This window comes from Rhodnius prolixus, unplaced genomic scaffold (genome assembly GCF_049639745.1).
Source record: "Rhodnius prolixus isolate KJV_2025 unplaced genomic scaffold, Rpr scaffold_7, whole genome shotgun sequence".
NCBI lineage: Eukaryota > Metazoa > Arthropoda > Insecta > Hemiptera > Reduviidae > Rhodnius > Rhodnius prolixus.
This window is the reverse complement of record NW_027411582.1, coordinates 1,625,874-1,639,704: the sequence shown is the minus strand read 5'-3', so window position 1 is coordinate 1,639,704 and position 13,831 is coordinate 1,625,874. Positions and strand designations below refer to the sequence as shown.

The 13,831-nt window shown below is 33.7% G+C and overlaps 1 protein-coding gene across 2 annotated transcripts; it reads right to left on the bottom strand.

The window, feature by feature from the left end:
* Nucleotides 1–310: 310 nt before the first annotated feature.
* pea (ATP-dependent RNA helicase pea) lies at nt 311–13,823 on the bottom strand. Of its 2 annotated transcripts, XM_074113321.1 has the most exons (21): nt 13,594–13,823; nt 13,327–13,459; nt 13,157–13,242; nt 12,832–13,076; nt 11,467–11,886; nt 10,798–11,002; nt 10,595–10,704; nt 10,349–10,487; nt 9,282–9,612; nt 8,632–8,813; nt 7,262–7,509; nt 7,029–7,147; nt 5,198–5,446; nt 4,941–5,098; nt 4,720–4,860; nt 3,815–3,955; nt 2,136–2,288; nt 1,938–2,059; nt 1,458–1,661; nt 1,123–1,302; nt 311–713 (listed from the first exon to the last, which is right to left on the bottom strand). In XM_074113321.1, exons 2-21 carry the CDS (start codon nt 13,418–13,420, stop codon nt 491–493), a joined length of 3,750 nt encoding a protein of 1,249 aa, XP_073969422.1. In that variant the 5' UTR covers nt 13,421–13,459; nt 13,594–13,823; the 3' UTR covers nt 311–490. The 2 variants fall into 2 exon arrangements, with proteins under 2 accessions (XP_073969422.1, XP_073969421.1); XM_074113320.1 differs by lacking the exon at nt 13,594–13,823 and having other exon boundaries at nt 13,327–13,518.
* Nucleotides 13,824–13,831: the final 8 nt, after the last annotated feature.

Genomic DNA, 13,831 nt, shown 5'->3' with positions numbered 1-13,831 from the left:
AAACTATATATTCATTGACATTAAAATTAAACTATAATTCAATTAAACTTTAAATCAAACGGATCGTTTTTTTGTTGTTTTTTTTTTAACGAATAAGCAAGCAGTTTAATAGATTGCTTACAGTAATTTATTTGAACTTAAATCACTCTTAAGCCAACAGTTGCGCTTTATTGCAAACCTACTCTTTTTCAAGCAGTTAATGACTGTTTCAACCAAATTATACAATTTTGTAACCAATTTTCTAAGAAAAGGATAAAATTTGGTTAAAAAGGAATTAATACTTTGGAAAATTAAATTAAACTAAATAATAGAGTTGTGCATTTTTACTAGAATTTATTAAAAATAATAGTAAATATTTACATATTTACAAATTAAGTAAAGAACTGGACACACTAAATATATTTACAGACTCCGAATATTTACATGTATTAAATTACAAAATTCTTTTTACTTATTAACAAGCAATTAATAATAAAAACTTATTGCTTGCTTAATTTCTTCTTCGGCGAACACGAGATATCCTCCAAGCGTTCGGCTCTTCGTATTTATTGTAAAGTGGTTCTAATCGTTGATTCTTCTTAAATTTACTCAATTTAGTTGGATCAGAAAATTTGAAAAATGCTGGTGCAAATTCTACCAACCATTTTGGATCAATGGTGGTCACTTCTCGCATATATTCCTTTGTGGTCTGCACTAATTCGTGATAAATGACCCTATAAAATACAAGAACAATGTTTTATTTTATTTTTTTTTTTGGGTATAATTTATAAAATAAATAAACAAGACAAGAATTGGGGTTGATGGTGAAGGAAGTCTGATTCCGGTTGTTCCAACAGCGAATGAATATCAATTTCCTGTCAATTCCGGCAACTTGATTTCTCTATTACCACTTGAAGGCAGCTAATTTTGAAATTATCGCTTTTATTTATGACGATTTACCTCTTAATAAGAAGATGGAATACGGAAACCATTATCATATTTTCTAAATTGAGTTTTGAAAGAAGTTAGGTTTTTTGAAAAATGGTTTCTATGTTTGACCGCGTTATCTCAAAAACAGAAAATCCAAGGAATATTAAGGAGATCAGTTGTTAAAAAAAAGAAGATAGAATTCTGTTCACTTACCATTCAGGCTGTCTGTTAAAGAGCGCACTACTCGGATGTATGTAGACCACCTGGCTGTCCACCAGGGTTCGATATCCTTCTTGGGGATCTTTCTTAGCAGCGTTTCTAAAAAATCCTGAACACACTGCTTTCTGCACCCTGACCGTATTCTTTCCAGCGGATACTACATCCAATTTGTGTCTGTAAGAAATCAGACAAAATCACATTACAACTTTGTTGTGAGGAAAATTGAGAGAAAAATCCATCTTTATCTTTGAATATTGTTTGTCTTTTTAGAAAGCACTATTAATCAGAACCTAATTTTCTGTAATACTACCTCAATCTACTTCACTCACCTGTCCATTATGCCAAGCAACTGTTTCCGTACATCCTGCGCTCTTTTCAACGTTCGTATTTGAACGAAGTTCTCATAGCACCATGCATTGCTGAATTTATTATTCTTCCAGGAGTTGTACACCGCCAATAATGTAAGATGATCACCTTCAGCTTGGTTGAATTTTGCCTTCTTCTGATCTGCCAGAGCTTGTTTATCTTTCGGCCTAAGAAATCAAATTTTTGAATTACACTTAGAAAAACACAAATCCCCAAAAAAGGCAACAAGAATTTTGAATCAATACGTTTAAATAAGATTATTGTTCTGTAATCTTGAAATTAATCTTGTTCAAAAAAAGATTACAGACACTTCCTGCAGGTATCTAACAGAACATGGAAGGCTTTAGTTTCATCCTCAACGAATCTCCGGGCATGTCAATTAATCATTTAATTTCTCTACAAAATTTTAAATATACGATTGAAAAAAAATTACAAAAGCTTACCTATAGAAAACATTCTGTACAGAGAGCATGGAGACTACGGTTAATATTTCATCTGAACACTGTAGATGTACCGACATAATCAACATTTTGGATAGATTTGGTTCTAATGGAAACTCGGCCATCTAAGAAAGACAAAAATAAACATTACAGCTGGTCATGCTTTTTAAGATTTAATTATTATTGTCTGTGTAAGCATACCCTTCTTCCAAGTCTTGTAAGCAGACCTTCATCATCCAAAGCGCTGAGTGAATGTAACTGTTCTAAAGCCATTATTAAACTTTCCACAGGAGGGGCGTCCATAAAATCAAAATGAAGAAGATCGTTTATGCCCATCGTTTTCAATTGTAAAACCTAAAATGTGGTTTTAGTATTTTTTTTTAATAATTGTCGCTTGAAACACTACTTTTAAGAAATAGTTGAGTTCATGGAAATACAGCTAGCCCAGGGGTCGGCAACCTATTTTAAGTAGAGAGCCATTTCTTCTTAAATAATTTTAATAAATCTTACCAAAAACTGTGTAGATCATTTGTATTCACAAATTATTATTTTATGATATTCAATAACATTTAAATGTTTTATATATTTATTTTCATTTATTGCGAAGTAAATAAACAAATAAATAATAACTAAACCTGAGTTTGAATGAAAATGGCGGCAGTCTTATATAATTACGTACTTTATTTTAAAATAATTCTTTTCAATTTCAAACCAAATCTCATTTAACATTCTTTTTGAAAAAATATCTTTACTTTAATAAATTAAATTTTCATTTGTTTCAATATAATTAAACTGTACAATATATTTTGGACAGCCTGAAGAGCCACAAAATTTGGATAAAAGGGCCGCGGGTTGCCGATCCCTGAGCTAGCCTATTATAAATAGTACACAATTTTTATCAAAAATTGGGCCTAAGAACCTTACAGTATGACGTACACTGTCAAATTAGCTCGACATATTTTTATCTTTAAAAACATCCAAACCTGACTGCGCATGTAAGATACGTAAACGATGAAACTATAGAACAGAGGCAACAGCATCACAATTCCCATCTTATAATTTACAGATCTGGAGCAGAATACTCACATGACTTCCTCTTGTTCTCTACCACACTCAAGGTACTAACACACAAATTCTCACCAAACTCGGACGGTGACATTTGAATCTAGTTTTATTCTTAGACTAACATTAAACAGTTTCTATTCTGAATGAATAGAACCGCGAAAAACGAATTTTTCTACAAAAAACGATTCAACTTCCATTTGAGGAATTTAAGAACCATACTTTAACTCTCGCCTCCATAATAGTTCGCAAGAGATAGAACCGTACATTATAGAATTTTGGCACTTTAGAGAAAAGCGTGACCACGCCCACTCTGAGGAGTTACTCTTAATCTACAGGGGGTGCCCTTAAAGCTGTAGATCTTCACATATACATATATACAACAACTCCAATCATAGGAGCCATTCTCGACTTTTACCTTTCAGTGATTTTTTTCGTTTTTGAGATTCAATGGGTGCCAAATACAGAACACCCACGGTGGAAAAGTGAGATCAATTTGTGAAAAACCACTTTTCCGGACGCAGAGGGTTCCAAAAAGGAGTTTTCCATTGAAAACTCAAAAAGCTACTCGATTTCATTAGCTTCTCTAATTGGTAGTGTAAGGGAAAGTAGAAAAGTTCGAGAAGGGGAATAGGCCCAAAAAAAATTGGATGGCGGTAGACAAAGAGAATCTTGTGCTGCTTTTCTAATAACTAGCTGGCGCTGATTGAAAATTTCTATCCAAGGATCAAAGAAAACTAGACAAGTTTTCCTTTATAAAATTTACAACAGAGTATACATGATTTTTTCCGTGTGTATTGTAGGAAAATCATTCTTACAGTTGTGGCCAGATTAGTTCTTTGTATTTCGGGCACCGGTGTTGGTAACATTTCGTCTCTGTAGGCTCTCTCAGTATACAGTCGGTAACATTTTCCTGGACCGGTCCTGCCCGCACGACCTGCCCTCTGTTTGGCTTGAGCCTGTAAAAAACATTGATTTCTTAATTCTTACAAAGCGGGCATTCCATTATTCTACATTAAATTCTACTAATGTATTGCATTTTTTCACCAAGTACGTAAGTAAAGTAAACTAGTCGCCTATTTTTTCAGGCGGGGCTTAACGTCTAACTACCAATTAGGTGTCGTGGACGGAGGCGACTAGCAAACATACTTTACGGTAAATTTCTTTTATTAACCATTAAATAAAATCCATGGCCTAGAGACCGGGAATCGAACCCAGTACCACAATACATATTAGCTTCGCAGGTCTCGCAAGGTTTTCACCGAGTAGGGCTGGCTCGTTTGTATTAAGTTTAGACGAGTGACTATTATTAATACTTAGATTTTCCAGTCAAAGCCTAATCTGCAATTTATATACAATGCAATAACTTGAGCTCTTGTACTTTATCTCGAAGAAACCGTCTCATTTAAAAATTAAACGGTACAGGTGAGCCTCACATTAACAAGAAGCCTGCTCTATCCTCTTAAACAGTAAGTAATGCCCTAAGAGGGCCAATTGCGAACCAAAAAAATGTAAAAATAAAAAATAAAAGTTATTCAAAAGCTATTTTTTTCTGTTTTTTTTTTCAAATGTTGATAAAAAAGCTAAATAGAAACTTTTCAGATTTCGGTTCATAGGTTTTTTAAAGCATTCACTTAAATTGAGTAAATCAATGTCAAAATGTTTGACAAAATCTCAATTCATCTTAAAATTAGAAAGAGAAAATAAATAAAAAAATCTTTACTTGAGAAATTGGTGTAACAACTAAAGAATCCATTCCTGTTTTAGAATTATAAACTTTCTGTTTTACAAATCCTGGATCAACTACATAAAATATACCATGTATTGTCAATGAAGTTTCTGCGATATTTGTAGCTATAACTACCTGTAAAATAATAATTTTTAATAAATTTGATGTTTGATAATGTTGTTGTTATCTAACTATAAAAACTATGCTAGATTTACTTTTCTGGAACCAGGTGGCGCAGCTTCGAATATCCTGGTCTGCATTTCACTGGGAAGAGCAGAATATACGGGAAGAATAATTAATTCAGGTACATCTGGTCCAAGGGATTTCATTCTTTCGTACAATATTTCACAAGCTGTATCGATCTCTTCTTGGCCTGAAAGGTTAATCACAATAATGTATGCATTAGAGGATTATATATTTATTATGATACAGTTAAGGACAATAGAGCAAAAAAAAAAGAAGGTAAACCGACCTGTTAGAAAGAGCAAGATATCTCCTGGAGGTTCTCGTAGATGTATCTGCATCACAGTGATCAATGAGGCGTCTAAATAATCAGTCTCCGGTTCTTTAGTATACAATACTTCAACTGGGAATGTACGACCTGGTATTGTGAATATTGGTGCTTCAAAGAAATACTGTGAAAATTTGACAGCGTCTAAAGTGGCCGATGTTACTATCAGTTTCAGTTCGGCACGTTTTTGGACGGCCTGTTTCAACAATCCTGGACAACCAAATTAGATTATTTTCAGATCACATCTAACATCTAATGGTTTTTATTTTTTACCTTTTTTTTTACGAAATTTTTCCGGCAAACAGAATAACAAAACACTAATTTTATTTCAAGGTAACAAACTAGTCTAAAAAAAGGGATTCGAAGATTTGCACTGCTTTCTATGTGAGAAAGTTTCCCAAAGTTCTAAGATTTGAGTCAAACTTGGAATTAACAAAAAAACTTATTCTACACTCATGTACACAGTTTGTAATACCGAACTGTACAATGAAGTACACTTTACAGATCGATGAACAATGCACTTTGAAATGAGCGGATTTCCGATTAAGAGATTTCTTTTAAATTTAACGATGTTTTCAGTGAAAAGTCAAAAGTCAGAAAATTGTAGTTTGCTATTGTTAGTTTTTGTGAGATATTCTCAAATATTCCAGGACAGGCACAAGTATTTTTTTCTCGTGTTCAGAGAACCCTTAAGACATAATGTATTTCCATTAATAATTCAATTTCGAAAGTTTACGCGATTACAATACTTCCTTTAATCCTAGGATAAACAGAAAGGAATAGGTTCCCTCGGAAAATCTTTTAACTCTTTGCGGCTAGGTGGGTTAAAAACTGTCCCTTTGCTTAGCTTTTGCTGCATGGTGGGATATATTTTAACCCACCTCGAAAAGTTGAAGTTATCATACATACAGCTTAATATGTTATTTAAAGTTTTTCATTCAGTTGGCAGTGCTGTGCACCAAAGGTAAATGCGAAAATAAGTGAAATAATTTTTATATTTATTATAAACTTGACCGATAGTAAAAAATGGTGGCACCGCATACTGTTCTATTATTTGGATGCAGCTGTTGTTAATTCATATATTGTTTATAAAAAATTGGGTCAAAACATGGAACTTAAACATTTCAAGGAACAGTGCGCTGAAGGACAGTGCTGTACTGTCTGCAAAGTTCCGCTTTGTTTTGGTAAAAAGTTGTGTTTGAACGAACATCATATAAAGTATTAGTTGCATAGTGGTATTATACAATACCAGTGTCCCACACTAAAAAAGGACTATTGAAATGGTATTAATTTTTTCTTTTCTTTTTTCCGTATTTCGAGAGTGATGATTATTTGAGAGGGATGATTACATATGGAAAATAATGGGACTGAATGTTTATTTCCATTTTTTTATAATAAAAGAAATTCTGTGCAGCTAGGGCTTTTATTTTCTTTAAAATCGTGTGCCTTAAAGAGTTAAAACAACAGCAAGGTGGTATTTCATCCATTGTAGCAAAAAAATTTAAAAGGTTATTGATGGGTTTCGGTTCTATTATCAAATGTTGATGTTGCGTAGAAAATTCACTTCGCACAGCTGACTGATTGAGGGAGATTAAAAGGTACTTGTATACATGTGATTCTAAGAAAAATATTATTATTATCATATATTACCCAATAATGCGTGCCAAATCACAATTTTAAAAAATCTTGAAAATTAAAAACTAAAAGTTTTTCCGTTTGACCTATTTTCGCCTAATTTTCTCGTCAACTGCTTGAAGAACAGCCTAGATCAGAAAAATGATTGAATACGTACCAAACAGGACGTCCGTATGTATGGTCCTTTCGTGCGCCTCGTCCAACATTATGACTGAATAACTTTTCAAGTCCAAATCGACTAGACATTCTCTTAACAGCATACCGTCTGTCATGTATCTTAAAAAAAAAGGAGAGAAGGGATTTTATTACTTTGAAGGATCAATAATCTGAGCAGTAATTATAACCTTAATAAGATTTCCAGCATCAATACAGGAAACCTAATCGCCTTACTTGATGGCAGTATCTTGACTGGTGCAGTCCTCGAATCTAATAGTATAACCAACTTCCTGGCCCAATCTGCAACCAAATTCTTCGGCAACTCTCTTCGCCACTGACATAGCGGCAACCCTACGTGGCTGGGTACAGCCGATCTTACCACGAGAAGTGAATCCAGCTTCTGCCAGATACTGGGTCATCTGTGTAGTTTTCCCAGATCCGGTCTCTCCGATAACTATTAAAATTTGATTCTCTGTGACCGCCTAAAAAAAAAGTTAAATTATTTAAATTAGGGGTGATGGAGAAAATGACGGCAAAAACAGCAGAATTCATTCTGATAAAAAACAAATTAAGGTTTTCGTAGAGGTTCCATTCAATAAGATAATCAGTCTTTGGATAAATATTGAAGACAAATTCCTCTAGCACTAATTAATTTAATGTTGAAGAATTTTTTAACAAATTTTTATAAATCAAATATAAACACAAAAGATCGCATATAAACAAGACTCTGTCTGGTATTTCATGAGAAATTAGAGTATTCAACTTTCGTTAAGCAATGCTTGCAATTAACCGACTTTGAAAGGGAGAGAATTTCAGTAAGCATAAAGAAGTGAGAAATCCGCGGATTGAAAACTTCTTCTCTGCTTCTGTTAGGCGCCATGGTAGCCGAGCGGTTAGATGCGAGACCTGCGAAGCTAATATGTATTGTGGTACTGGGTTCGATTACCCCGGTCTTAGGGGCCTTGGATTTTTATTTAATGGTTAATAAAAAAAAAATTCAGTAAAGTACGTTTGCTAGTCGCCTCCGTCCACGACACCTAATTTGGTAGTTGGGCGTAAAACCCCGCCAGAAAAAATAGGCGATTACTTTACTTTCTCTGCTTCTGTTACGGAGATCGTGGTCTAAGTAAAGCATCTGTTGTGATAAAGGTACAATTTTGTGTTTACTGCTTAAGATTAGAGACGTATTTTACTAGTCGTTATGATACGGTTTAGCATGTGGCATTAGGTTTTTAGCAATCTCTGCTTTTTATCCAAGGTAGGAACCCTTTCAGAACGGTAATCCTGGCACCATCTTATAAAAGATAATACTCGAACAATTTTTGCAAGATTTGTCTCACCTTTCTAAAATAAAAACAGGTTTAAATTTCATCTTGCCAACACTTTGTTCAGATTTAATCCCAAAGAACATGTGCGGAAACATGAGTTGGATACAAGGCGGAACCTCTACTAAACTTCTTAAGTCCTTTTTTCTCTATTGAAATCATAAACTGTAAAAAGTTCAAGGCTGAAATTTTACACTTCCTGGATTATAGGCAACGTTTTTGTCGCGCAGCTTATACGCGATTACGTATGAAGTTATATCTTGGTGCGATAAACCTTACCTTAATGAGTTCATCTTTGAGTTTGTATATTGGTAGGCTTTGTCTCTGCTCCAACAGCGTCATGTTGGTTTTCATTCCAAATGAGCTCTTCTTGCCGCCGATAACATGTTTCTTCCACTCAGGTAGATCCTGGTTGGTAAGACCGATTCCTCTCATATTTGCAGCCAAAGTGCGTCCATCGTCTGGGGGGGAAAAATGAAGGTTTATAAATGTACATTACGTAAATTTCAAGTTCAAGTTTAAGTTAATTACAAAATTATACAAATCCACGAATTTCAAAAACGAACAAATTCCAGTAACTGTCGGTCAGCTGATTTTGCCTGAAACCTTATCATTACGTGGTGGCATCTCAACCAAATTCAAATTTAATCGACGGTGATCGGTCGTTATTTAGAGAGGCAATCACGAACCAATGTGTAAATACCAACTTTTTGGACTCAATACCACTCAAAAGGTCTCGAAACGCACATTTCTGGTGATGAAAACTCGAAGTAGAAATTTTGAAACACGATTGCCATACTTCCTCTTACCACACTAGATAAGACGAAGTAAAAATTTCCAATGTTGGAATGACTACAAATTTACGGTTTTAGTAGGGTCTGTACTTACTGTAACTAATTAATAAAATAATCCTTTCAAACCATACTTACTCTCTGGCAAAGGATCAATCCAGTTTTTATTTAATCCAGTTGGCAGACCGTCCATTTCTTGTTCCCTGTTCAACATCTTCTGCTCTCGTCGTTCCTTGGCTAGAGCACTCTGCATCATAGCCGCTTGAGCCAACGATCCATCAGGATTCTTCACTATCCTAACCGGTGATAGATCGTGAAGGTTGCGTCCATGACCGCTTAAGAATGGTGGTTCTTCTTCGACCATCTCTATTTCTATATCTTCTTCTTCAGATGTTTCTTTAGGTAATAAACCGGTTTCATCGTCAAAATCTGGTAGTTCACTTTTATCTATGCATGCGGCCGACAACATCTATGGAAAATCAATAAGTTTTAATAATTGTCTAAATAAACTGTTGTGGAACACTCACACGACTATCTTTTAGATTACAGATAGATTACATAATTTAATTTTCTTGAAACGCACAATATATTAAATAAAATTAGCTGTAAACTGTTGTAGCTGTTTACATTGAAGACATTTTCGAAAAAATCGATTAAAAAAATCGAATGAAAATGAAAATTTCGATTAGCCATTTTTTCAAATTTGAAATAAATGTTAATACTTATTAATATTTCGTAAGTATCAACTTCATATACATTACTTACACTGAACTATGGCTTTAGACCACAATTGTTTCAAATAAAAGTAGCAGAACTACTTTTTTCCCATTCTGTATAGCAAGTTTAAAGGAAATAGTAACAGCTGTTTTCCAGAAAAATCGATTCAATATAGTAACCTTTTCAACTGAAGATTTAGTCCAAAAGGTTATTGTCGGTTCTAATAGAGGCATCTAAACTTTGAACTTACTGGAAATTTTCGTTATTGAGTTAGGGTAACCTCGCAGATAGTAAGCCAGTCATTGTGACATATTGTTTGGATTGAGGGGGGCCTCAAGATGGATATTTTTAGATATATTTAGTAGAAAGTCAAAATGAAAATTTGATAAGATCAGAAATCTTTCTTTTACTTACTGCTACGAGAGAAAGTAAAAAATAATCCCCGAAATTCAGGGTTAAATAAAAAATTCCAGAAACAGAATTTTCACCTGTTTAATTTCCCATTTTTCCGGCGATGATATCCTATTAACCCTTTTTCTACTTTGAAAATCATCATCTTCATCAAAGGAGCCCAATTCTAAAAGTGTCGTCGGCCTGTCGGGATTTCTCATTGTAGCTTCTTCTTCGCTGTTAACATACACATACACAAACAAGCAAAAGCAATAATTAATTTGCAGAATGAAAACTACACTAAAGCAAGAAATCTACTTCAAATTTGTAAATTTGAGATTTACCGTTCTTTATAAGGATGAGCTTCAGTCGGATTAAGATCTATACCAGATTCTTGGTCCACATCTTTCATGGATAGCGCTACCTTTTGGCCAGTTACTGATAAAACTTTCACCTGCAGACAGATTCATAATTTTAAAATATAAAAGAAAACAGAAAAACTAACTTAAAATAGTTGACGATGAACAATACTCGTAGATATACCTACCATAACCTTCATGCCTCTAGATACAACATCGGATACAGTGGTTACTCTTCCTTCTCTTCTCAGCTGGGAAATGTGTACCAAGCCTTCAAATCTTCTTTTCAGTCCTTCCAGTTGGACAAAGCATCCAAATGAGACAATATTGGCAACTTTTCCATGGTAGATCTTTCCAATTTCAGGTTCTAGGGGTTCATCACCTTTGGATTTGCTATCAAAGAGGCACAGTTATTCTTTACACTTAATCAAAACAATGGATAATCAAATAACTGGTGAGAAATACAACTTTTTCTCTAGTTACTTCCTCTTACTCTATTAGCCAGGAAGGTATTGTAAACGTACTTATATTTTCGATTTGAAGATTCCATGGGGTATACCGTTTTCACGACTCCCGCGAATACCAAATAGTGGTTTTTACAAAATGGTCTCTAAATGATCTGTAAGTGTCGTATGCAAGTGTTCATCGTAAAAAAATAAAAATAGCCAAAAGTTTAAATTTGACATCCGCTAAAGGTATTGGACACAATCGATTAACCGGAAGAACCTCTTAAATTTTACTACAAATTGAAAAACTAGATCTCACGATTAAGCTGGCTGTATAGATAGCTGCATCAAAAGCTATCTAAAACCAAATTGTCTTCAAAGCTTACCAATGAATCAAATAAGAATACTTACTGCTCTTCTTCCTGCCGTTTTTTCCAATCATTTCCTCGTTTTCTGTCTCTACTGCAACTCCTAAGACGGTTCCTGCTACGACTTCTGTGCCTACTTTGGCTTCTATACTTGCTACGGCTTGTACTCCTTCTGGAGCGACTCCTCTCCTTACTTCTACTTCTCCTATCTCTGCTTCTATTCCTTCGCTCACGACTCCTGCTCCTTCTGCGTTCCTTGCTCCTATTCCTCGACCTTAACCTATCGCTGTTCCTCTCCCTGCTACGACTTCTCTTCTTTTTCTCCTTACTTCTACTTCTCCTCTCGCTGTTCCTTTCCTTGCTAGGACTCCTCTTCTTTTTCTCCTTACTTCTACTTCTTCTTTCATTTTTAGATTTCTTTTTATCTAATGGCGGGGAAACCGCTTCAGCCTTCTTTCCTCCACTAAAATAAAACATGAGGCAAAATCATTTCAACCTTTAAGAAAACATTAACTTTATTAAAACGCTTATTTGCTTTCAATATAAAAGGACACTTTTATAAAAAAGATATCTTCATTGATCGTTTAGGAGAGCAAACCCCAGCAGAAAATAAATGTTTACAAAAAGATACGGTTTATCTAATCGCTGAAAACAGAAACAGTAAAAAGTTGTAAATCTACATACTGATATTGAAAAGTTGTATTTTATACTGTAGCTATCCTGGAATTATTATTGCAATCATGTCGGATATCAATTTTAAGAATGGATAAAATTTCTAATTACTGGAGGAAAACAGAACGACCAAAAGTACAATAAGAACATTCAGAATGTTTCTATAAGATTTCTGTTTTTTAAATGAAAGCTATTTCATTTGATTTCTTAGTACCATTATATTCCCTACTCATACAAAATGAAAACATCAAACTCAAAACATTTGTTGGAAACATCTTCTGAAAGAATTTTTTAACTGAGTGTGGGGATATTTAATAATTTGAACTTTATTACACTAAGTAAGTTTGTCCAACGACACTTATTTGGTGAACATTACAACAAATCTAGTTCGTAATTTATTGGGGTTACAAGTTCTTAGAACTGAAATATTTCATTTTCAGAGGAATTCTAATGATTATTTATTGCTACATTTGTTCTCAATTCATTTAAAAATATTCGTGCTACACTTCAAGGTAATTATCAATATCAAAGGATATAGCATTTAATATTCACCGGAAGAAACTGTTCCCGCACTACCTACACCTTCTATTTTATAATACATTAGTACTCCCACAGACGTTTTTTTTATCTTGGCTCCCGCTCAAAAAAACTCAATTAGATATTTTAAATACAAAATTTTGTCGAACACTGTCCAAGTATTTTGATACAACTGAAAAATGCAGTGTAAATAACTTACTTTTCCTTGGATGGTGCAAGTGCTTCAAGTTCTGCCATAGCATCCTCTACTATGGTATCAACAGGTTCTTTTTTAAGTTTCTTTTTCTTATTTTCTTTTTCCTCATCACGAATATCATTCGGTATAGCAAGACCTGGAAATTTAGCACTTAGCATATCCTGCTTTGTCAACTCCTTCACCTTAGTCTTGTCAGTTTTAGGGCGCATATGTTGTATAATACGTAGTAAATTTGATATGAAGGAATCCTATAAAGAGTTAAAGAAGAGATTTCTAAAAATACTGACAACATTGCGCAGTCACAAACCAAAACAAAAAAATTACTTACAGAAAATTCTGCATCATTTTCTATTAGTACTTTCTTAAAAGAGTCAAAAGTATTATTCTTTTCTGCAAGATTAATAATGAATTCAGCTGAAACATAAAATGCGATTGTAAACCTAAAAACATACGCAATAAAATGAAATGCAAATTATCTCAGCAATGTTCAACCCTTACCTAAGTCTTTATCGTTTAAACCAAGATGATTTTCAAGTTCTGTACAAACTTTAGACACAAGTGACAAGTGTTCTAATTTTTTTACTTCATCCATATTCGAGTTAAGTGTTCACTATAAAATAAAAATTTTAACCTACCCAAACAAAACGTCAGGTTATTTCCAAGCTCATTGAAGTAGGTTTGCAAGATCTACGGTATGTTCAAATCGATACTTTGGCATTACTTTAGTTAATCAAAGTTTTTAACAAAAAAATTAGCTACCTTTACCTGAATCTGTCAATTACGTTTTTTAAGTTTTGTATAATGGAATTTTCTAACCATGATTAATTATTCGGTTCTTGTCTTTTAGTATTTTCTCTTACATCTATGTTAAGGCATCAAAGATATGTATTACGACTTTATAAAAGAGTGGCTTCTAAAATGTATGGCCGAAAGATCTATTTAAAATTTTGTTTCTTAAATAATTTGAACAATAAAAATGTTAAAAAGCTCAAAATTTAATTTT

Coding starts and splice junctions, on each gene's coding strand:
- pea (XM_074113321.1), bottom strand. CDS start 13,420: ATGGATGAAGTAAAAAAATTAGAACACTTGTCACTTGTGTCTAAAGTT. Junction 13,077..13,156: donor AAAATGATGCAGAATTTTCT/GTAAGTAATTTT, acceptor AACTCTTTATAG/GATTCCTTCATATCAAATTT. Junction 8,814..9,281: donor GATTGATCCTTTGCCAGAGA/GTAAGTATGGTT, acceptor TTTCCCCCCCAG/ACGATGGACGCACTTTGGCT.